Source organism: Naegleria fowleri, assembly GCF_008403515.1.
Source record: "Naegleria fowleri strain ATCC 30894 chromosome Unknown tig6, whole genome shotgun sequence".
NCBI classification, from domain to species: Eukaryota; Heterolobosea; class Eutetramitea; order Acrasida; family Naegleriidae; genus Naegleria; species Naegleria fowleri.
Window position 1 is genome coordinate 572,584 of NW_025407938.1, and position 23,259 is coordinate 595,842.

A 23,259-nucleotide genomic window follows, 5' to 3' on the forward strand; every position below is an offset into this window, starting at 1 on the left:
ATTTGTTATTATGAAAAGCAACAACTTCATCAAAAAATCTAATTAGTTTATTGTTAGCACCATTGGTGCTGGTAAAACTATTAAACGCACGTTCATGCTGTTGACTTTGGCTTGAATTGTCTTGAAATTGGTTTCAGTGGAGCAAATAAATCTTGTTGAGGTTAGTCTATTCAATTCATTGATGTCATTAAGCTTGTATTCAACAATTAGGTATGAGTAGGTATCTTTTACCTTTTTCTTAATACTGAGTCTCTCTTTTTCGAATTTGATGGTTGTGTTCTTGCATAGTGTTTTAATAGCTTTGGTAATTGCGAGTTCACTTGTTGATTCAGGGAGTATACAATTTGCTATATGTGTTTCTTGCTTTCTTTTGATAATTTCAAATCCTTGTTCAATCAATTCAGTGTTGGGATTCTTGGAATCAAAGTTAATTTTAAGTTTGTACAAGGTTTCTTGTGGATTGAATTTTTTCCCATTTGTTCAATTCTACATTTCTTTTGATTGATTGAGTACTTAATGAGAGTTTGGATATTCGAAATTGATTTTTCTTTGGCTATTAATGTTGTTGGAGATGATGTAAAAATCATTGGTGAGGCGAAATATTTTGTTTGTGTTTTTTCTGTCATGGCTGGTGAATTAAGTTTCTTTAGTATTTGTTGTTGAGTTTCGGCATTTTGAATGACTAAATTGAGAGTGTTGGTCTTGCTGTCTGGGATGTACCAGTGTTGAATAACTGATTCAAATCTTTTTAGAATAAATTTAACAAAATGAGGATGAGATATTGCTGTCCGAGTAGATTGAGATTGAATTAGTTTTGTTTTTGGGTTGACCAGTTTGTTCAATTTTGAGTTGAGGAGTTTCTAAATGTTTAGTTTCCTGTTTTGGTTGTTGGGTTGGTTCAGGTTTTGGTTGAAGGTGAATTTTTTGCGCTTCATTTTGAGCTTGAGAAATTTTAATTGTTGATTGTTCAGGTTTTGGTTGAGTTGGTTTTGTAACTTCAATTAATTGCTGTACTGTTTGTCTGAGCGTCTTAATAGCATCTTGCAGTTCTTTGATTTGTTGTTGTTGTTGTTCTAAGTGGTTTATGAGTTCTTTGATGGTTTGTTGTTGAGTCATTTTTTTCGAACTTCATCAAAAAATGCCAAATCAATCTCAGCAACCACCACTGCCCTCCTTGCCACAGCCGAAAGTGAAGCCTCTTCCCCAGATCAGCAATCGCAACACCACTAACAATTTTACCGTTAGTGAGCATCACCGAAATTCTTCTTCACAACTGAAGAGCTCGGCATCATTGGGCGGGTTGAATTCATCATCATTATCTTCTTCAACCAGTAGTAATACCCGTACATCGGATCACCCAAACCACACCTCCATCATTGCAAGATCCTTACCCTCATCCACGACCTCTCTCGGTGCTACTCCATCGACTGGTACTACAACAGCAACAACACTTCATCACCACTCGCTCAGTGCATCCACCAACTCTGCAACAACTTCTGCTATCAATCACCACAGCAACAACAACGGCAACACGACACCATCGTTCCACTCAATTTCTCAAAATACAATTATTGGTGAATATTTGTCAGCTCAGGATGTCATTGATGAATTAAAGTTGGATCAATTTGGCAATAATCCTCTTGTGAATGAGCTGAGTTATTTCTATGATTTAATTGATGATGAAGTGGATGACTATGGAGAATATATTCCTGCTTTTGTGAATAATAGTCATCAGCCTTCTTTGAGTGGTGAAACCACTCAACAACCACTCGAATGGAGTGCTAACCCCAATTTAGATCTTGAATCTAAAATTGATGAAAAACTGTTGATGAATCAATTAACAAGTTTCAATGAACAGGAAAGATTGAATGGAGTGAGAGACTTGAAGTTATTGGTCAAGTACAAACAAGAATTCGCCATCTTTATTTTACCTCAATTATTCTCAATATATGGAAGTACATTGGAAGATGAGGATCACATCAAACAAAATTATGAAAAAAATTCTGCATTCCAGATTCTACAGATTATTACGTATATTAGTGATCAATACCAAAATCAATGCAAAGCCGAATACTCAAATCATTTCTATAACATGTTACATATTTTAGCGAAACGAAAAATTCCAAGATACATCTCTAACAAATTTGTATTGAAATATTATATCAAACTATTGTACATTTATATGCCAAGCTATTATATTGCCTCTAAGGGTGCATCTACCAGGAATAACACCAACACTATGAACAGCAACTCAGATGTCGATCAGGAATCAACATCATCACGCCGTCATGACGATTTGTATGAATTTAACAATATTTCTTTTCCAAATTATATCAAATTCATTACATTGAATTCAGCTCTATTCAATGCATGCTATTATCCATTCCTTTTAAAGAGTCTACAACGTGAAGATATTGAATTGTATCCAGATGAAGTGAAATGCATTTTACATTATTTTCATGAAATGTTTATTTTGAGTGTTGGAGACAAAGGTGATCAGACCAATGTCAATCCAAAAAAGGACATGACTGAGGTCAACGGTAGCAACAAAATCGTTGGCAACGCAAAGCAACTTTTACCAACTTCTAATAGCAGTGTTGCCGCTGTCAAGTATCCTCGCAAATATATTTTGCAATGCTTGAGTGATGTGATTCTATGCATTACCACACATCACATGAAAAACTTTGACTCTGTCATGGAACATGTCAAACAGCGTTTTAATCATCCAATTATTATTCTACACTCTCTATATAGCATGAATAAGAAAGTTTTTAAAACGAATTTTGATTCTCTGTTCGAAATGTTCAACGATATTGTCAACAGATACATTGTGAATTTAACGGAATTTGATATATCAGAACAATGTGTCATGTACTATTACATTTATACTATTCTATGTGAATTGGTGAGAAATATGAATCTTAATGTGACGAGCATGTCCCAAAGCTCTCCCACCGTGAGCAACATGTCCAAACTATTTTCAATTCTTCACAAATACTATTTCAATAATATTTACACCAAATCTATATCAATTGTGAATTTTATTAATCATAGGATTGCACGTGAATATATTGACAATTCTACAGCCATAACCTTGCAATCCATTAGCGCAATATTATTTCAATTAATCTATATTTGCATTGACAAATTTAACAGTCATGGCACAGACACAAGTGTCAATCATTCTATCAATCAATCACTATTGAATATCCTTTTAAATTATTACATACATACACCAACGAGCTGCAGTAGTGATATGATGAAGGGCCATAATGATGATTTCACATCATTTCTTCTTAACAACAGATATTACATTCAATCAATCTATCGATTATTGAAACTGAATGCCAAAAATTCTATGAAATTGAATGTGGATAATGACTCACACGTCATGCTGAGCAATAACTCTTCTATTTTAGAACAATTCGTAGAAGATTTGAAATTTATTTATTGTATCGAAGAAGATGGATATTATTACCAAGCTGCCGATAATAAGGACAATCACCCTCTTGATCGCACGTTGATGTCGAATCCAATCATTGAATTTATCATTAAGGAATTGACTCAACATCTTTCACCACCAACATCATCATCCTCGTTGTAAATCCAGGATGATCAACAGCTACTTGCAGTTCGCATCACGGTCCTTGGTGTGATGATGCTCATCCTCTCTGACCGTGAAGGAAACTCAATTTCTCACATTTTCCCTTCTAACTTTGAATTGGAACATCCAACCGACAAGAAAGGACTCAGTGTTTTTTGTTGGTTTTTTTATTAAAAAAAATTCGATCTCATCATCATCCCTCTCTTTTGATTCACGACGAAAACTCTCGCAAGAATACCCAATCAGGATCATCATCATCATCACTCCAACAATCGATTGATTTGCTAATAAGCAACTCTTCTCCAATATTGATATTTGCGTTATCAAAGTCATTTACGCGTAAAATTACCAGGATCATCAGATCACAACAACAATAACACTCTCTAAATTTAAACCGTGCAAGAATAACCGCAAAAATGTTAGAAGCAATATTCGGAAAAAAGAAAACACCAAAGGAATTGCTCCGTGAATATAAACGTAACATTGAACGAACCATTCGACAAATGGAAAGAGAACGAGTGAAATTACAAAACCAGGAAAAGAAGCTCATCAATGATATGCGAAGAATGGCCAGACAAAATCAAATGGACACAGTTAAAATTATGGCCAAAGATCTTGTCCGTACCCGAAAACATGTGACTAAAATGCACAAAATGCAAGCTCAATTACAAGCTATTTCTCTCAAATTAACGACACTTAACTCGACCAATGAAATGACTCAAGCCATGAAAGGAATGACAAAAACAATGACTAGAATGAACAAACAATTGAATTTACCTGAAATGCAAAAGATTATGCAAGAATTTATGAAACAAAATGAAATGATGGACATGAAAGACGAAATGATGAACGATATGGTTGACGATGTGATGGAAGACGATGAAGCAGAAGGTGAAGAAGAAGAATTGGTCAATCAAGTGTTGGACGAAATTGGTTTGGATATGAGTGGAAAAATGGGAAAGACACCAAATTCAAAAATTCTCGAGGAGGAAAATGCAGTAACAACAGCTGAAGATGACGATTTACAACAACGTTTGGAAAATCTAAGAAAGAATTAAGGAACCCTTATCATGACAACCATCATGATTTCTTCGAGTTAAAACTTAATATATTTGTAGTAAACAAAATTTTTGTCACCATAGTCAGCCAGTAAGAATTGTTGTCTCTTTACTGTAAAGTGAACAATTGCTTCAATTCGGATCAGATGTTTCAGAGATTAATTGCTGGTGTTTCTCTTCCTGAAGATAGTTCCCAACAATCGATCCAGTAATGATTTGCTGTGTTCTTCTTCATACTTTGCATTGAATCTTCGAATCATCAAATTGAACATGCTTCCATAGAACAAAACGATCACAGTACTCGTCAGTGTAATGACATTGTAGGGCATGCTGAAATCAGGTGTGGGAAGATTGATGAGAAGGCTATCGCTGTAGTAGAAATAGACATCCTTGGGATTGTCAGAATTGGAGTGAATCACAATAGCACTCGACAAGTCAAATCCTCGATTCGCATCAGGGGCATGTTCAGTATATTTCAAATAGGTCTTTTCAAACTTAATGGATACCTGTATAGAGGTTGACAAGCCGTTCTTAGCACCGCTATTCTTATCACTAATGAATGATGTCAAATTAAAACATAAATTCATAACCAATGGATTGACTCTATCTTTTTGTGGTAAAATTCTCATGTTCTTAATCATGTGACGCTTATGAGCTTGATCAATCGACTGCCCATTAATCTCCAAAGTATGTATAAAGGTTTTAAAGTACCATGGTATGACATCGTAGAGACAATAATTTTCCTTGTCCAAAGCAGAGCCACTTGTATTGAATATTTCAATGTTTGTAATGAGTTTGTTGTCAAGCTGATATCTCATAATGTGAACACGAGAGGGAACAACTTGTTCAAAACCACTCTTAATATTTCTGACATCATAAACATTGAGATTAAGAGGATGTGCATGTTCACTCTTAGTGTCATTCATTGCATTCAGAATCTGTTTCAATAAATAGTTAGTAGTAGCAGTAGCGGTGCTTGTAGAAATTGAACGATCAGCCATAGAATTCGTTGTGGCAACAGTCTTTGCATCTTGCAACTCGTTGTCGGCACTGTTTACAAAAATATAACTATTTCCATAAGGTATGTGTAATTTGTTCTTTTTAAAGGTAATGAACTTGTAGTTTTCATATTCGTTTCCTTCATTGTATTTGATCACTCGAAACACATTCATGAATATGCCCTTTCTTGTAATATCCAACACCAGGCTAACATAATCACTATCGAATAATAATTTAGGAATTAATAGAGCACTAATACCTCTATTTCCTCTATATGGCAAAATAGATTTGAAAGGTGTCAAATTTTCTGTACACACAGTCTCTTCACTCAGTGTTCCATAGATAGTCGTTGTTGTAGAATGATCACTGTTCTCAAGATGATGATTCATAAAGTTGACAATTCCACTGTCGTAAACTCTTCGAGTGTCAAATGTTAAAAAATTAATACTAGCACAAAAGAGACCACTCAATTCATTGACAAGGTAATCCCATTTGTGTTTGATATTGCTAATAGTGGTTTGGTTGGAATTGTTAAATTGAGCTTTTACAGTCAATCCGCTTGGTGGCATTGAAATGAATTGTGACTCGCTGTTATTATTTTCACTATCACGATCGGGTGAATTCTTTTTTTTCAGTAACCCCCAATCCCGATAGTGATATCTACCTCTTGTCATTGTGACTTGTAGATGCTCCAAATCATACTTGTCTAAAATATAGGGATATAAATTAGATTGAGAGAATGATATATGAATTGGTTCGTCATCCTGACGATGATGAAATTGGTTCATTGAAAAATGATAAATTAAATATTTTGAATCGAGTGATTTTGTGATACTAATATATTCATCATACCAAGCCGATGATGAAGTATTTGATCGGTGCTTCGTTCCGAAAACAAAACTATATGGATTGGCTAACAAACCCAACAACAACACTACCACAATGCCCAAAATTTTCAAGGCATGAGAATATCCGTGATAATGATGCCGGCCATGATAATGACGAAAGGAAGAAGAAGAAAGCTCTCTCGGAAAACCGAAAGCTGTCGATCTCTGCAGCATTTTTTTTCTTGAAAAAAAAATGGCCAACAAAAAGACCCAAAAAACGAAACAAACTCATTCCATTGTCCCGAACAACAACAACAACCACCCGAACAACAAGCCATCGGCCTCTTCGAGTACTCAGCAGAATCATTCCAACACTCCATCTGGAAGTGCGGGAGCGGAGCCGCTCTTGATGAGACTTTGCAAACATTGTTGTGAGGATTATAGTCAGGCTGTAGATCCGAATCGTATCAAGAAGACTTTCGCTTCTTTCAAGAGCAGTAATTCGGGAAGTGATGGTGCGGAATGTCATCATGCTCCAAAATGTAGTACATGCAAACAATTACAATCGGCAATTGAAAACGATGATTTGTTTTTGAATTGTTTTAATGGCCTGTTCTACTGTCCAAAGCATGCCTTTCAGAAAAAGAATACTCCTCATGGAGGTGGTATAATTATTAATATTTCAACACTGAAATGCATTTGTTTATCATGTCCAAGCAACACTGATATTGGATTTACACGAACTAAGAGCGTATTTCATTTGAAACAACCCAATGATGAACACATCAATCGATTTGTCAATGTTTTGAAATACGTCAAGAGTCAAGTTGAAACCAGTTTTGGAGCAGAATCTATTTATACTAAATCGTTGAAGATGGAATTAGAAACTACACCTCCTCGAGATTATCAAATGATACAAGCATTGCAAATTTTATCACAGAGCATTGCTGCTAAATCTGCCACTAATCAATCACCAGATACAGATGCCAAATGGAATCTTCAAAATAACCAGTATTTGAGTACCATGAGAGGATTATATAATTTAGGCAATACTTGCTTTTTCAACAGTACTATGCAAGCATTGGCTCACACGCACCTGTTAGCATCTTTTTATTTGAATCTTAGTGCTGTTTATCCTACACTGAATTTACCTAAGAAAGTAACATTTACCGACGCAAAGTCTCTGTCATTTGCATTGACATTGTTTTATAACTCAATTTACAAGATTCCACAACAACAAAAAAGTGAATTATATGTACCATATAATCCTAGCAAATTATTTGAGGTTGTTTGTGATAAATTTCCGTTATTTAGAGGATATGGACAACATGATGCCACTGAATTGCTGAGATTTTTGTGTTCACATGTGCGAGATGAGTATATTGACGACTTTAAGAAAAAGAATACAACTGCTAATAATGGCAATCTGCCCGAGAATACATCTACCACAATATCTTCTAGTATCCAACCACCTCCAACAGTCATTGATGACTGTTTCAAGATAATGTTGAACAGTTCTGTTTTTTGTCAACACTGTGGACATGTGAGCACCATCAAAGAAACGGCACACGATTTGAGCATTCCAATCCCCAAGACAAAAGAAAACTTGTACATGCACTTTAAAGAATTATTTGAAAGAGAAAAGAAGACCTTCGAGCAGCATGCTATGGTTAAGAATGGCGATGAATCAAGCAGCAGTGGTACTACTAGGAACTCAATGATGCTAAATCCAGAAGAAGTATTGAACACAATACCTCAAGAAATGAACGGTGTGCACTTGTCTCATTGTCTTTGGGGATTTGTGACCCATGATTTGCTGGAGGGAGAGGATGCATACAGATGCGAAAATTGTTCACACTTGATCGATGAAAACACTGAGCGTAGTGAAAAGAGTGTCAGCAATGTGTCTACTGATGCCGCCACCAGTGCTGGAACCACTAATACTACCACTGCTAGTTCGATTTCTGAAAGTTCAAACTCTTCCACAACAACAACCACCGCTGACAATACTCCAAGCAACAAGCCAAAATACACCCTCAGAAATGCCTGCAAACAATTCTCCATCGCTCAATTGCCTCAAGTTCTCACGATTCATCTCAAGAGATTTGTGTCCATGCATCAAATGATTCGAAAAAAGAAGAGATCCATTCTCGATGATTATCTCATGAGTACAGGAGCTCACTCCTTTATGAAAGATAATGCTCAAATAATTTTCCCAACAACTATTGATATGGCACCATACATTCATCCGTCACATCGACAAGATGAAGAGAATAAGCAAACTGTTTACGATTTGTATGCCATTGTTGAGCATAGCGGTACCATGCATGATGGTCACTATGTAGCCTATGTTAAACAACTCGTTATCGATGGTGGACAACAATTTAAGAGAGGAGACTGGTTTTACATTAGTGATTCACATGTAAAGAAGGCCATGAGTGAGAAACAAGTTCTCGCAGAGGCCAGACCTTATTTATTGTTCTATGAGAAACGCAGAAAATAATGCGAGAATATGTGAGTAGCTCTCTATCTATTATATGATAAATGATGAACCAACACTTGGAGTTTATTTTGAACCACCACATGTGATGTGTCAAACACTGTTTCAAGAATATTTTTTCCCCGCCTTGTTGCAACTACATTTATTCCACCATCATCATCATCATTCATGAAAAAATGAGCTCATCATCAAACAACAATGGATTATCCTCAGCCTCATCCGCATACAACGTGGGATTGGTTTCGGGCTCCTCCTTTCTCAATCATTCAGTAATTTATGAAAACTTTTCTTTACAGGGTTCATCCAACAACAAATTTCATGCTCCAATTTGTCAACAATGGCATAGAAAGTATCCATTGCTTGCAATTTCTAAGGTCAATGGAGTTGTTTCAGTGTATGATGATCACGGAGAAAAGATGGAACGAGTCAACTTGTCTCGTTCTTCAAATTGTACAGCACTTGCATGGCATCCCTCCAAATTTATTCTTTGCACGGGCTGGAAAGATGGAGCCCTCTTGATCTATAACGATAAGGATCACAATCAGAAAGAGGTAGAAATTGAGGAACATGGAAAAATATGTGCTTTGAAATGGACACCCGATGGTGAACGATTAATATCGACACATCAAGTAAGTGTTCTAATGGTAACATGTTATCTTTAGATTAATCATTGATTTGCATCTCGTTTGGTTGTGACTTTTTTTAAATTCAATAGGATGGAACTATCGGAGTTTGGAAGTATGAAGGAGGAAAATTAAAGCATGTGGTGAATTATGAAAATCCTGGCTCATGTATTGAGTCAGCAGATCAAATAGTGTTCAAAACAAATAGAGATCCAACAACGGAATTGTCGTGGATTTTCTTTTTGCCCGTCACAGCTGGTCAAGGATCAAAAGTTGTGGTTGGAGTGGCTGACGACCTTAATGAAACCACTCACAAATCTGCAAATGGAGTTCGTGTTGACACTCTTCACGACACTGGAATTCAATTTAATGGATCTCAAATTTGTTCACTACTGTTTCACAGAGAAAAGTCTCATCTTGTCCTTCTCACTGACTCTGCCTTGCTTGTGGTTTACAAGATAAATGCTTCCATCACCAAACCAAATGAAATTGGAATGAAACAAGTCATGAGAACAAAAATTAGCATTTCCAATGGTTCTGGTACCACCATTAAAACTCTATGGGTCGGATCTGGAGCCATTGCCACCATTACCAGTAATGAAAACATGATTAGAGTTTGGAATTTGGAAACCGACGAAAATACAACTCTCCTACTCACTCCAAATAATGATGGTGAAATCATAATCTCATTTTCATTCAATCCTCAAAAACGAGCCATTGTAGGAGGCACCAGTTTAGGTCGCTTAGTGTTTTGGACTTTCACGGGAAATCAAAAAGCAAGAGATCAATGGGAAAAGTACGGTGAATATCAAGTTCCAAGCAAACAACCAGTGAGAATGGTTCAATGGGGATTTGGAGAGAGAGTTCTATGCTATTCTTGCGGAGAGAATAATGACATTGAAATTTTGCAAGAAAATAGCTTCCAAAAGAGAATGAAGAACAACACAGTCGCCATTCAAAACTCGTTGACTTCTGTGATTATTGGTCGATGTTTAAATAACGAAGAAAAGATACCTCCTTTAACCATCAAAACAGGAATTAATATTAGAAATTTTGATCATTCAGAGACTCACTTGGTCGTTTCAAATAATTCAGTGATTGAACTATTCGAACACAAAAGCAAGGAGCTCGTGAAAAAGTCAGAAACCTTTGAAATTCCGTCGATTTGTGTTGGATTGCACACAGAAAGTATTTTTGTACCGACCAATGGTTCTGCAAATTCGAACCCAAGAATTGAGATTTACAGTTTTAAAGGTGTCAAGAAGCAAACATTGCAACTCTCTGAAGAAGAAGGTATTCCAACCTCAATTGATGTTCAAGGAGATTTCATCACCGTTGCTACCAATACCAATCACGTAAGAATGTGGCACGTACTCGGACGAGAGGCTAAACCAGTTTCAGTTTCCAAGAAAGTGTTTGACAACAATGAGAATGATCAATCTGAAAAAACCTACATTTCGTCGGTGAAATGCAACTGCAATGGAACCATGCTTGCTCTGTTAGGAAAGATCAAGACGGAAGGTGAGATTGATTTATTGTCTCCTAGCACCAAGCTCTATGTCTATGATTTTGAGCATGACAAATTACAGAGCTTTGATTTTGAAACCAAGTTTAAAGGTGGTACTCCTACCTCTGTATTTTGGGATTTGAGTGAACCAAACTTGCTTTCTGTTGAGTTGAAGAATTCTGACAATGAGGTATATGTTTGCACCCTTTTTGCCACACAAGATCACGGCACACTCTTTCAGGATTATTTTAAGATTGATAGGAATGCACAATCACTCGTAGGACAATGTGTTCCCAATCTTTTCTTTGTGAAGAATGATGCCTCGGGCTCGAACGGAGATATTTTTGAAAAGAGAGCCATGAAAGACTTTGAAGGAATTGATGAAGATCAATTATCATCGAAAACCAAGAGAGCTCTCTTAAACTTTAGTTTCTATCTCAATATTGGATCTATGGAAGAAGCTTACAAATCCGTCAAACAAATTGAGTCTAAATCTTCCATTTGGTACAACATGGCCAAAATGTGTGTTAAAACTCGCAAAATGGAAATCTCAGAAATTTGTTTGGGCAACATGAAAAATGCATTAGCAGCAAAAGCTCTCAGAAAGGTCAAAGATAGTGAGCCTAATGAACCACTGGCATGGATAGCAACATTGGCCATTCAGTTAGGCATGATCGATGAAGCTGAAAAACTTTATGCCGAATGTGAGAGAAATGACCTTCTCAATGAAATGTATCAATCCATTGGGCAGTGGGAGAAGGCACTCGAAATTGCCAAAACCAAAGATAGAATCCATTTAAAAACAACTTACTACAAATATGCAAGATATTTGGAACAAGAAATTGGCGATTTAAAATCGGCTGAAAAGTTCTATGAACTTTCGAACACTCACAAGTATGAAGTACCTCGAATGTATTACAATGCAGGTGACTTGACAAGTCTGCAGAATTATATTCTCTCTCGACCTGATGACAAGGAATTGAATAGATGGTGGGCTCAATATTGTGAGGGCAACACAGACTATGAAGAGGCTCTCAAATACTACATTCAATCCAATGATTTCCTTTCCCAAGTGAGAATGTATTGTTTCATCGGGAATTTAAAGATGGCAGCTGAGATTGTGAAAAAGTCTCAAGATAAAGCTGCTGCTTACTACTTTGCAAAACAGTTAGAGAATGAAAAAGAAAATAAGAAGTTGTTGGATCATGCCATCAAATATTACAAATTTGCAGGATGTTTCAACGAAGCGGTGAGAGTCGCTAAATTGTTAGGCAATGACAACGAAGCATTGAATCTTTCTCTGCAATCATCGAATGAAAAACTCATGATTGACGTTGCCCACTACTTTGAATCCACAGGTCAAACAGATAAGGCAGTATTGTTGTACCAAAAAGGTGGAAACTTGTCTCGTGCCATCGATTTGTGCTTTAAACATCAATTATTTGATACTCTTTCCACAATTGCTGATAATATTTTCAATGACAAATCAGATAGCGACGACCCAGAGGTGTTCATGAAATGTGGACAGTTCTTTATTGAACATTCACAATTTGAAAGAGCTGTGCAAATGTACATTCGTGCCAAAGAATACGAGTTAGCTTTAGAGTTATGTATCAAGAAGAATGTCAAATTAACAGAAGAAATGGCAGATCAAATGTCTCCTCCTTCAGAGGAAATTCCAACCTCATCGGCCTCGTCACACAATAACAGCAGTACGAGTCTCACTTCTCTCAGTAATAACGAAAGTGGGGCCAACGCAGGAACCTCACCTGAAAATGAGGAAACCAATGAAAAGATTCTTCTGCTGAGGAAGATTGCAAAAGTGGCATCCATACAAGGAAGTTATGCCATTGCAACCAAGAAGTATGTCCAAGCTGGTGACAAGTTGAAAGCCATGAAGGTTCTCATCAAGTCAGGAGACACTGAAAAGATTATGCTCTTTGCAGTACTGAGTAGGCAAAAACAACTGTACATATTGGCAGCCAACTATTTGCAAAGCTTGGATTGGCACAACGAGCCTGAGATTATCAAATCTATTATTTCGTTCTACACAAAGGCTAAAGCATGGAAATTCCTTTCAAGCTTCTTTGAAACCTGTTCTCAGGTGGAAATTGATGAATACAGAGATTATGAAAAGGCGCTGGACGCTCTTCGTGAATCAGTCAAGTATTTAACCAAAGAAATTAAGCAGAATAAGAAGAGCAACCCAAATTATGATATGAGGTTGAAACAGCTCAATCAAAAAATTTTTTATATCGAAAAATTCATTTTGGCTAAATCTCTCATGAATTTGAAAACGAATGAAGTCCAATTTGTTTCGATATGCAGAGAGCTGATTAATAATGTAAACAATTTGGAAGAAGAAAGTGTGATTGAAATCGATGAAGCTATACGAGTTGGAGATGTTTTTGCAATACTCATCGAGTATCATTTACAAACATTGAATGATCCTAACACTGCCTACAAATTAATTTTGGAAATGAAACAAAAAGATATCACTCTAAATTATTTCCTTGATGAAGAAATGATCAAGACCATTTGTAAACATGTTGGAGTTGATTTCAATGAAGTCATGCCACCAGAAGATAATCATTCCACTCGAACAGGTGAAGATGAAGATATTCAAGAAGAAATTGAGGAGGATTAATTTATTCCAAACACATATGCTTTTGCAACGTAAACTCCACTTCCTCCATAATTTTCAGTCTATCCAAGTCATGTAAAGTAATAATTATTTGATTATAAAGTATTAAAATACATAAATCATGAATATGAATCATGTGACAATCACAGTGTTTCATAAATGCAATTATTAAAAATTTAGAAAAATGGTTCTTGTGAAAACCGTCTCATAAACATCATGTCACGAATACGTACAAATTCAAATTTCACAAATTGTGCCTCTACAGGTTGTGTTTTTTCGTTTGAGTCGAAAATGTTCACTCTCTCAACAACAGTATTGAGTCCACAAATGTCGTATAAATAATCTCCTGCACGCTGTTCAATTTCTGCGTCTACTACCTTTGTATATGAAACTCCATCACTGGAAACATGAATTTGTATATGTTTTGGGTTTTGGTTATTTTCTCCATGGATGAAAATTCCAACTCTTTGTACCTGTGACAATTTTTGTAATTTTATAATGAAATGTTGTGGTACTGGTGTGATTGCAATGTGAGTATGAGAAAGGCAAGAATATAATCATTATTAAAAAAATTGTTCAATGAAATACAGGCAGAGAATGAACATCATCATGATCCCACAAGTTGATAATAACAGAAAATATGAAAGCGTAAAATTTCCAAACGCTATTATTCCGAAAATTCAAAAACATACAAGGAGCCAAATTGTGAGAGAACCACACCAAGCATGGATCTCTATTCATCAAATTCAAACATCGGGACTCGTGATGATATTGCGAAGAGAAGGATTCAATACATCCTCCATTGTCAGGTATGGCAAGGTTTTTCATTTTTTTGGTTCAGCTTGAATTCACTCTCATTGCTTTCATTCGTCAAGCTCGAAGGAATTCTTTCGGAAGGAATCTCCACAATTGTTTGTTTGAAAAAGCAGCGGGATAGTTGGGTGTTGTTGTCTTGAAAACCCTGCATTTCATGGTTTGCGGTAGCTCACCGCCACGTTGCAAAAATTCGAGAGAAAAAATTTTCATTGTAAAATCCAAAACTCAAGTTGACCATGATTTTTGGAAAAATTCGTTGAAAAAAATACAGCAACTTCGTCGCCACAATCGTTTCCTCTCATAATGAGCGTCGTCAAACCAGAAGTTAAACTTTTCGGAAAGTGGTCCTTCAGCAACATTGAAGTTAAGGATCTTTCATTGAAGGATTACATTGCTTGTACACCAGATCATGCTCAATACTTGCCACACAGTGCTGGTAGATACAATGTCAAGAGATTCAGAAAGCAACACTGCCCAGTTGTTGAGAGACTTGTCAACTCAATGATGATGCACGGCAGAAACAATGGTAAGAAATTGTTGGCCGTCAGAGTGGTTAAGCATGCCTTTGAATTGATCCACATCATGACCAAGGAAAACCCAATCCAAGTCTTGGTTGATGCTGTTCAAAACGGTGGTCCACGTGAAGACTCCACCAGAATTGGTACTGCTGGTGTTGTCAGAAGACAAGCTGTCGACGTTTCTCCATTGAGAAGAGTCAATGTTGCTATCTACTTGATCACTCAAGGAGCAAGAGAGGCTTCTTTCAGAACCATCAAGTCTTTGGCTGAATGTTTGGCTGATGAAATCATCAACTGTGCTAAGCTCTCACCAAACTCCTATGCTGTCAAGAAGAAGGATGAAGTCGAAAGAGTCTCCAAGGCTAACCGTTAAAATCTGTTGTTGCTGCCAAGCAATTGTTTTTACCTCTATAATAAAGAAAAATTTAAATATTCATCTCAAGTGAGTTGTCTCTAGAAGATTAAAAACGTGGTAAAAAGCCAAGATGAAATGTGTTCTTTTACGCATCGATACTGCAGTCAACCCGCATCAGACTGCTTTCTGTCAGCCATCAGCAACAACATAATAAAAAAATGGACCCATCAACAGCCAGCATGGGAGTTCATCAGCAATCACAACAAAGCATTGATCATCACAGTATGCATCATCAAGGAAATATGAACACCACTCAACCTGGATCTGCTGCATCACAAATTGGAGGCGATGATTTTGGGGGCTACACATTATTAAATTACGAAACACCAAAAATTCCTCATCTTCTTCAAACGGCACAACTCGATGTGAAACCTATCCTCTCACCAAATATAGGCATTTTAGAGGGTCTTTCAAAACCAGCAACCAATGCTCAAACTCTTTTGAATACATCATCCACCTCATTGCCAACCTTGTTTCTGTGCGGAACGGAGAATCAAACACCGAATGTCATCAATCCACAACAAGCCGTGCTTCCAAAAAATTGTCTACTTTTTGGTAGAATTGATCCATCGACCAAACAACCTCTCCCTCTCAAATTACAAAATATTGAAGAACATGTGAGATATATTGAATGGTTACCAAAAGATCCGAGACGTATTGTAGTGGCCATGAATGCAGAATTGGGTATTGTTGTTCTCAATCCAGAATTGGATGAAATTCAAGAAATTGACACTTTTCCCAAATTCCATCAAGACACTATTCGACAATTTGCAATTAATCCTGTCAATCAATCTCTAGTCATTAGTGGCGGATTTGATGAAAAAGTATTTGTCACAGATATTAGCAAGCTTGTCGATGACATTCAGAGCAATCAAATGAAATCAGAAAATTCAGTCTATTTGTGTCAAGATGTTGTCTCGAGTGTGAGATTTCACCCTTCGGATTCCAACGTTGCGAGTGCCACTACCGATCAAGGTGTCCTACATGTATTTGATGTAAGAACAGGTAACACCTCGAAACCAGCATTTGTTTATGATACTGGAAAAATTGAATTATTCACTCACACCTATTTGGATGATTTTACTGTTTGTTTAGGATATGGAGATGGACAAATTCAAGTACATGACATTAGAACTGGAAGATCTTTATTGAACATTGTGGACAAGTGTTTGAGTGTAGTTGGAGATTTCCATTATGAGCCCAATAAGAGATTGTTGATATCACTCGGAATGCCAAAATTTTCCTTGTATCAAGTCACAGCATCTTCATTTGAAGTTCTTCATGCTGCAGCATCATCTTTTGCGAATACTACAAATCCAGGTCCAACTGTGACTCATGGAACCTATATTCCACAAACTTCTCAATTTTTGACAACTGACAATTATGGAATGATTTCACTCTATGATTTGTAAATGGTGATGTGAATATTTGAATGTGCGTGAATATTTCATGAAATGGAAACAACAAGCAGAGGAATATATTTTCCATCAATTCTTGTACTAAGTTTTGTAAATTTTGAAATAGTATATATAGATATATATAGTATAATAACAACAACACAGATTTAATTGATACTATCAATCTGAATTAAATTGATACTATTAATATTTCAGTCCGTGTGACCTTTTTTCATTTGGATTTATTCATTATTAATGAGCCAATCCACATGTAAATGATGAAAACAACACCCAGCATGATATTGTTCGGAAATGCATGTACAGTCTTTGCAGAATCACATTCTCACCATTCAAAATTCATCACCACCAATGGTTCATAAAAGGTTAAAATTTGGCTCTTTATTATTATTGCATCCTCATGTGCATCCACTTCGAACGAACGAACAGAATTCAATATTGGTAAATAACCATTTATTTTCCATTTGTTCGACCTTTCATGTTGCACGTTTGCGTTTGACTTTCTCATTCGTCGTCTTCGTCGTCTTCCAAAGAGAGGACCAAAAAACAAGAAAAAATGTCTCGAGAACGAATTATCGGTGATGATTTTTCTTCTCATCATCATCCGCCTCCTTCTCAGCAACAACAACAATCACTCGAGTTGTTGAACAAGAACGGAGGAGGAAGAGGTTTGTTAGTACTCTCCTCTTCAAGTCCTTCTCTCTCGTCGTCTTTTGTTGGAGAAGAGGACAAGAAGGTTTTAATGAGTTCTTCTAGTAGTAGTAGTAGTAATAGTGCACAAACAAGAAAACATCATCATCATAAACACTCACATCATCATGGAGAGTCAGGAGTGGATAACCATCATTCGCATCATCATAGCGATGATGAGGAAGAGGATATTATAGACCAAACTCATCAGCTGATAAATACCGGAAACAACGACAACAACAACACAACCGCACGACCAAGTCTTGAACAAGAAGAACAAGAAAGTTCATCCTCTAGCATTGAAGTGCCCATTCTAAAACTCGACGATGAAACACTTCGTAAAATCTATTTATCAAAATCCAGACCTTTGTGGAAAGAGCCTGATTTTGTAAAATTAGTGATCATGATTACAATGGTCTTTTTAATGTTTTTGGGAGAAATTCAAGTTGGTATTATTGCGGAATCTTTGACCTTATTGGCTGATGCCTTTCACATGTTGAGCGATGGCATTTCTCTGGTTGTGGGAGCAGCATGTATTTGGTTGGCAAAGAAGAGTGCAACCAAGAAAATGACTTATGGATTTGGACGTGCGGAAACTTTGGGAGGACTTATTAATGCAGTCTTCTTAGTGAGTGTTGTCTTGTATGTCATTATGGAGAGTATTCAACGATTTTTCATTCCAGAAAGAATTGAAAATCCTTTATTGGTATTGTGTGTGGGTGGAGCTGGTTTATTGGTGAATTTGGTAAGTTTTTGTTATGCAGAAGGATTGATTTTAATCTTTTTTCAATAATAACATAATGTTTGAACACGTATACACATAATATTCACATGGAATGCACGTTGAATAATATTGACAATACTGCAAAACAGATTGGACTTGTCATGTTCTGCGGTCACCATCCTCACCCTGGTCATGACCACGACCATGACCACGGTCACCATCACGGCCATTCCCATGGCAGCCACGACGAAGAACACCATTCTCATGACGAAGAAGAACATTCACACAAACACGATCACAGTCACGACCATGATCATTCTCACGACCATGAATTACAGGACGTTCATGCATCTTCACCTCACCAAGAAAAATCTAAATCCTCTAAAAAACACCATCGTTCTGAAAACATCTTTGGTGTATTTTTGCACATATTAGGTGACTTCCTAGGCTCCATTGCAGTGATGGTTTCTGCTGGACTCTTGATGATTTTCGACAAGCCAGACGAACAAGGAAATCACACCACGAAATGGGTACTCTATGTTGACCCTGCTCTTAGCTTAATTATGAGTTGTATTATTCTATTCACTGCCATTCCATTGCTCAAATCGACAAGCAGAACCCTCTTGCAATCCGTTCCAGCGAATGTAAATATTACAGATCTAAAAGAAAAAATCATGAAAATTGAAGGAGTTATCTCGTGTCATGAGTTGCATATTTGGCAATTTGTTGGAAAGAAATCGATTGCAAGTGTGCATGTTTTGACATCACAAAATAGCAAAGGTTTCATGAAAATTGCTCGTCAAATTCAAAACATTTTCCACACGTATGACATTCACTCCTCGACCATTCAACCTGAATTCACTGGAAATTCAATTTCAAGAGAGAGCAGTAATCAAGAAGATTTAGCTCAGCCATGTCACCTTATTTGCACAAAGTCATGTTATGAACAATTTTGCTGTACCCCTGATGTGATGGATAAGAACTTTGGCGATGCTTCGAATAAGGTATAGGTAGGACGAAATAAACTCATCTTTTCAGATGTGATTTGTTAACTTTTTAAACCTACCAAAGAAACAGTATCTTTTCTATCATTATCAATATATATAATAAATTGATGGCATCAAGTAATGAATAGATGTGAATTAGAATATAAATATTTATTGATGTAATGTTGTGGTTGTCAAAAGGCAACCATAAATATTAATTGTTGAAAATAAAATCATACAAGACTGTTTGAGCTTGTTTTGGTCGAGTCATTGGTACCATGCTAATAAATTAAAGTATGTCACCATCATTAACCTTGTCAAAGAAGAATACAATTACTTACTGTCCTGCTCCCTTAATGGTCTTAAATGTCATGGTGGTGGATCCAGCACTCCAAATTTGATAAAAACCAGCCACCTGTTTATCCATCATCCAAGATTGATAGGGTTTTACAATTTGTCCATTCATCACCTTCATCAATGCATAAATTCCATTCTGAGATCCAAGAGAATTCACAGCCAAATCACAATCACCCGAGTAAAACAACCCTCGAATGCCATTCGATAACAATTCCTGATAGAATGGAATCATACTATCATACGTTCGATTGTAATTACCATTCACCACATCATTACACATTTGCCAACGATGATCTTGTGGAATTAATGGAGAGGCATGAAGTGCTTGTTTCACTTCATTCAAATTAAACCAATTTTCTTGTGGCTTGTAAGCAAGACAAGGAGCACCACTTCCCACACGAGTTGTACTCAGTGCAAACAATGGATGAATGATGACATTGCTGTTCTTAAAGGATGGTCTTTGAGTGAGAGCTTTCATCCATCCATTACGTTTCAAAGTTTCCAAAAAAGATTCTTCTTTCTGTGAAAATTCATCACTTTTCTCGTCAACAAATGGTCCAACATCTCCCACACAGTTTGCATAAATATCATAGGGATTGACACCCACAATGGACGTGTAGTATTGAGAAATGACATTGGCACATTCTGGTAAATTTTGATTCTTGTAAAAATCACCTTTGCATTTTGATAAACCATCGTCGTAGGATGATTTGGAAATGAGAGAATGTTGATACATGAAGAGAGGAATGGAATTGGTGTCTTCTCGATCATCCATGATACCATTAGCGACAATGAAACCTTTCAAATTGAATTTGAATGGAAATTGATTTCTTTGATTGGCATGTAAAACTGCTACAGCAGTGGTTGGCCCACTGTGAAATAATATTGGATGATGGAAATAATATTGGTTGATCACCAAGGAAACCATTATTATTGAAAATTGCAAATTGAAATGAAATTTGAATGTAATGGAAATTGATAAAATGATTCATAAAAACATTTCAACGTTTCACACGAGTATTCATTCATTCGTTTGAACCACCACCATCGTCATCATTAGTTCAATATTGAAGATGATGATTCTCAGATCTTATTACTTACTAATGTCCTCCATAAGATTCTGCAGCAATATAAAATGGATTTTTCACATATTGTGGAAACATTTCAGAGAAGAAAATTGCTAAAAATTGTAACACATCATTTGCTGATTTCACATCATTCCAAACATGATCATTATTATTGGTTGTAAAACTATATCCGACTTCAAAGGGAGATTCTAAATAAATGATATTTGCTCTCTTATTCCAAGAATAATCATTTGCTCTCAAAGTTTTTCCATCATTGTTGAGAAGAAATGGACCATGTTCTGTGACCATTCCATCCAAACTGCTACAACCTGAAGAGATTGAGTTTGTTCGTCAAATTTTGTTTGTTGAAACATTTTCCACATTGCATTCAACAACAAATATGGAAAGTGTCAAACATGTTTTTGCAATGACAAAATATTCATCATTGCCAATTCAATTTTTAAAACACAATTCATCGAACCCATTCAATAAACAACAAGTACAACTACCACAACCTACCTGGTCCACCATTCAACCACAAAATCACTGGATCCTCACTGGGACGAGCACTTTGCGACTCAACAAACCAATAAAACAAAAATCTCGTTTCATAGGTGGAATTGATACTCACTGGAACGTAACCCGAATATTGAGAAAAGGAAATGGGACCATTAAACCAGGGAGAGAAGTGATACGTTGAGGAGGAGGAGCAGCAGCAACAGCAGCAGCAACACCAGAACCAAGGATGAATAACCCCGATTCCGTTGTTGAATGCACAACGAGAAGCCATTGTGCCAGCAACAAGAACAGCAAAGGAAGGAATTTCATTGTTTTTTTTTTGAAAACTCAAAGTTTTTCTGAGAAGGAGAGATATTTTGTGCACAAAGGAGTTTCAACATGGTGTTGAACACGGACAACTCCGGAGTATCCGAGCACTCGAAATTTCGTATTTTTAATGAAATTAGTGAGCAAACTTGCATTCGAATTCAGTCAGAAAAAAAGCCAGTCGCAAAATCAGTAAATTCCACATTTTCATACTGATTCCGAAAAATCAAGACGAATTTTAAGGGAGAAAATGTTTTTGTTTATTTATTTTATTACAAAGCAATCAAGTTCGGCCATTATTTGTGAGTATTGAAAAAGTTGCTCCACTGGCGAGTGGTTTCCTTGATTTCCGTGTGCTGGTATATGAAGGAAGCAACCGCATGCTGGAGTTTGGCGTTTGTTTTCAATTTGTCAATGCTCAAATTGAACACTTGACAAAGGTAATCTACACACACTTGCCAAATTGGTTCCTCTTACAAAAATTAACAAATTCGTCTGAGGCCACTTCCTTCTTCTCGTCCCCAATTATAATGGTTGTTGTGTTAGACATGGAGGTTATAATATTTCCAAGATCAACATACATCTTACACAAGTTATCACGAACGGTATTCATTCTCTCGGGATGCTGATCAACCTTGGATTGCAACTTGATTCGTTCTTCCTTCTCTTGTTCCAATTCTCGTTGAATCCTTTTCATATTGAATTGGAGATCATGATTAATGTCGACAATTCTTTCATACTTCTTTTTCAATTCTTCAAATTCATGGATCGTTGGAATGGTGGAATGTGAACCCACTGAAGAGGAGAAGACTGGAGTCAAAACATCAGTTTGAGAAGAGAGTATTGTAGTGTTGGTCGGGTCTTTCTGAAATGATGAAGAAGCCAAGGGTTGAGATTGCACTGACAGTTGTACTGACGGTTGAATTTGCATTGGTGGTTGAGATTGCATGGATTGAGGCAATACCACTTCAGACAGATCTTTTTGAGTGGAGAATGCAGGCACGACCATATCTTTTTGAGAGGCAAAGATCATGGACAAGGGATCCTTTTGAATCACAGTAGAAGAATTCAACACATCCATATAGCAGGCTGCAGAATTATTCTGCTTGAACAAATCATTTTCAACAGAAGGTAATACTAATTGGTTGGTGTTTGCATTGACAAAGTTTTGAGATGTGATTAATGGTTCACTCTTATCCCACACCATACAGTCCATACTCCATTCATGCAACGAGTTTACATGAAACTCGTCGGGAAGAGATGTGACCAGTTTCATGGCTTCTGGTAAGACTTTTGTAATGGTAACAATTAAGCAGTCTGACTTTTGTGCATTCAACGCCGGATTGGTGGTGGCATTGGCAACATGAATGAGCTGGGACTCTTTTCTACTTCCTAAACAAACCGAACGAACGTGAGAAGGATTACATGTCACTTTTTCAGTGGTAGAAAGAACATGATTCTCAATAAACACTTTCAGCTGGAGGTTATTTAGGATCTGTTGCAACACCGTCATGATGGTCTCATGTTGTGGGTAATTAGTGAGACAGTCAATCAATTGTTGCTTTGTTTTTAAAGCCTTTTTGATTTCCAATGGAGGTGGTAATTGACCGGACTCATCTTGCAGTTTGACTGTTCTTGGATTTCAATAGCTGAAGAACTTGCTTTACAGAATTATAGTGTTCAG

At 36.6% G+C, this 23,259-nt stretch overlaps 12 protein-coding genes across 12 annotated transcripts; 7 read left to right on the top strand and 5 right to left on the bottom strand.

The window, feature by feature from the left end:
- Positions 1-759: 759 nt before the first annotated feature.
- Positions 760-1,116, bottom strand: FDP41_010524 (uncharacterized protein; the record flags this gene model as incomplete). Its single annotated transcript, XM_044700832.1, has 1 exon — positions 760-1,116. One exon carries the CDS (start codon positions 1,114-1,116, stop codon positions 760-762), a length of 357 nt encoding a protein of 118 aa, XP_044568172.1.
- Positions 1,117-1,138: 22 nt separating this feature from the next.
- FDP41_010525 (uncharacterized protein) lies at positions 1,139-3,604 on the top strand (the record flags this gene model as incomplete). The annotated part of the gene is made up of 1 exon (XM_044700833.1): positions 1,139-3,604. One exon carries the CDS (start codon positions 1,139-1,141, stop codon positions 3,602-3,604), a length of 2,466 nt encoding a protein of 821 aa, XP_044568173.1.
- Positions 3,605-4,020: 416 nt separating this feature from the next.
- On the top strand, positions 4,021-4,662 carry FDP41_010526 (uncharacterized protein; the record flags this gene model as incomplete). Its single annotated transcript, XM_044700834.1, has 1 exon — positions 4,021-4,662. The coding sequence occupies one exon, from the start codon at positions 4,021-4,023 to the stop codon at positions 4,660-4,662; it is 642 nt and encodes a 213-aa protein (XP_044568174.1).
- A 158-nt stretch (positions 4,663-4,820) lies between these two features.
- FDP41_010527 (uncharacterized protein) lies at positions 4,821-6,722 on the bottom strand (the record flags this gene model as incomplete). The annotated part of the gene is made up of 1 exon (XM_044700835.1): positions 4,821-6,722. The coding sequence occupies one exon, from the start codon at positions 6,720-6,722 to the stop codon at positions 4,821-4,823; it is 1,902 nt and encodes a 633-aa protein (XP_044568175.1).
- Positions 6,723-6,741: 19 nt separating this feature from the next.
- On the top strand, positions 6,742-8,991 carry FDP41_010528 (uncharacterized protein; the record flags this gene model as incomplete). Its single annotated transcript, XM_044700836.1, has 1 exon — positions 6,742-8,991. The coding sequence occupies one exon, from the start codon at positions 6,742-6,744 to the stop codon at positions 8,989-8,991; it is 2,250 nt and encodes a 749-aa protein (XP_044568176.1).
- Positions 8,992-9,164: 173 nt separating this feature from the next.
- FDP41_010529 (uncharacterized protein) lies at positions 9,165-13,765 on the top strand (the record flags this gene model as incomplete). Its single annotated transcript, XM_044700837.1, has 2 exons — positions 9,165-9,617; positions 9,704-13,765. The coding sequence occupies 2 exons, from the start codon at positions 9,165-9,167 to the stop codon at positions 13,763-13,765; spliced, it is 4,515 nt and encodes a 1,504-aa protein (XP_044568177.1).
- A 173-nt stretch (positions 13,766-13,938) lies between these two features.
- FDP41_010530 (uncharacterized protein) lies at positions 13,939-14,590 on the bottom strand (the record flags this gene model as incomplete). Its single annotated transcript, XM_044700839.1, has 2 exons — positions 13,939-14,276; positions 14,455-14,590. 2 exons carry the CDS (start codon positions 14,588-14,590, stop codon positions 13,939-13,941), a joined length of 474 nt encoding a protein of 157 aa, XP_044568178.1.
- A 291-nt stretch (positions 14,591-14,881) lies between these two features.
- FDP41_010531 (uncharacterized protein) lies at positions 14,882-15,469 on the top strand (the record flags this gene model as incomplete). Its single annotated transcript, XM_044700840.1, has 1 exon — positions 14,882-15,469. The coding sequence occupies one exon, from the start codon at positions 14,882-14,884 to the stop codon at positions 15,467-15,469; it is 588 nt and encodes a 195-aa protein (XP_044568179.1).
- Positions 15,470-15,669: 200 nt separating this feature from the next.
- On the top strand, positions 15,670-16,923 carry FDP41_010532 (uncharacterized protein; the record flags this gene model as incomplete). The annotated part of the gene is made up of 1 exon (XM_044700841.1): positions 15,670-16,923. One exon carries the CDS (start codon positions 15,670-15,672, stop codon positions 16,921-16,923), a length of 1,254 nt encoding a protein of 417 aa, XP_044568180.1.
- Positions 16,924-17,482: 559 nt separating this feature from the next.
- FDP41_010533 (uncharacterized protein) lies at positions 17,483-19,350 on the top strand (the record flags this gene model as incomplete). Its single annotated transcript, XM_044700842.1, has 2 exons — positions 17,483-18,361; positions 18,490-19,350. The coding sequence occupies 2 exons, from the start codon at positions 17,483-17,485 to the stop codon at positions 19,348-19,350; spliced, it is 1,740 nt and encodes a 579-aa protein (XP_044568181.1).
- A 190-nt stretch (positions 19,351-19,540) lies between these two features.
- FDP41_010534 (uncharacterized protein) lies at positions 19,541-21,540 on the bottom strand (the record flags this gene model as incomplete). Its single annotated transcript, XM_044700843.1, has 4 exons — positions 19,541-19,607; positions 19,668-20,555; positions 20,785-21,079; positions 21,270-21,540. The coding sequence occupies 4 exons, from the start codon at positions 21,538-21,540 to the stop codon at positions 19,541-19,543; spliced, it is 1,521 nt and encodes a 506-aa protein (XP_044568182.1).
- A 480-nt stretch (positions 21,541-22,020) lies between these two features.
- On the bottom strand, positions 22,021-23,088 carry FDP41_010535 (uncharacterized protein; the record flags this gene model as incomplete). The annotated part of the gene is made up of 1 exon (XM_044700844.1): positions 22,021-23,088. One exon carries the CDS (start codon positions 23,086-23,088, stop codon positions 22,021-22,023), a length of 1,068 nt encoding a protein of 355 aa, XP_044568183.1.
- Positions 23,089-23,259: the final 171 nt, after the last annotated feature.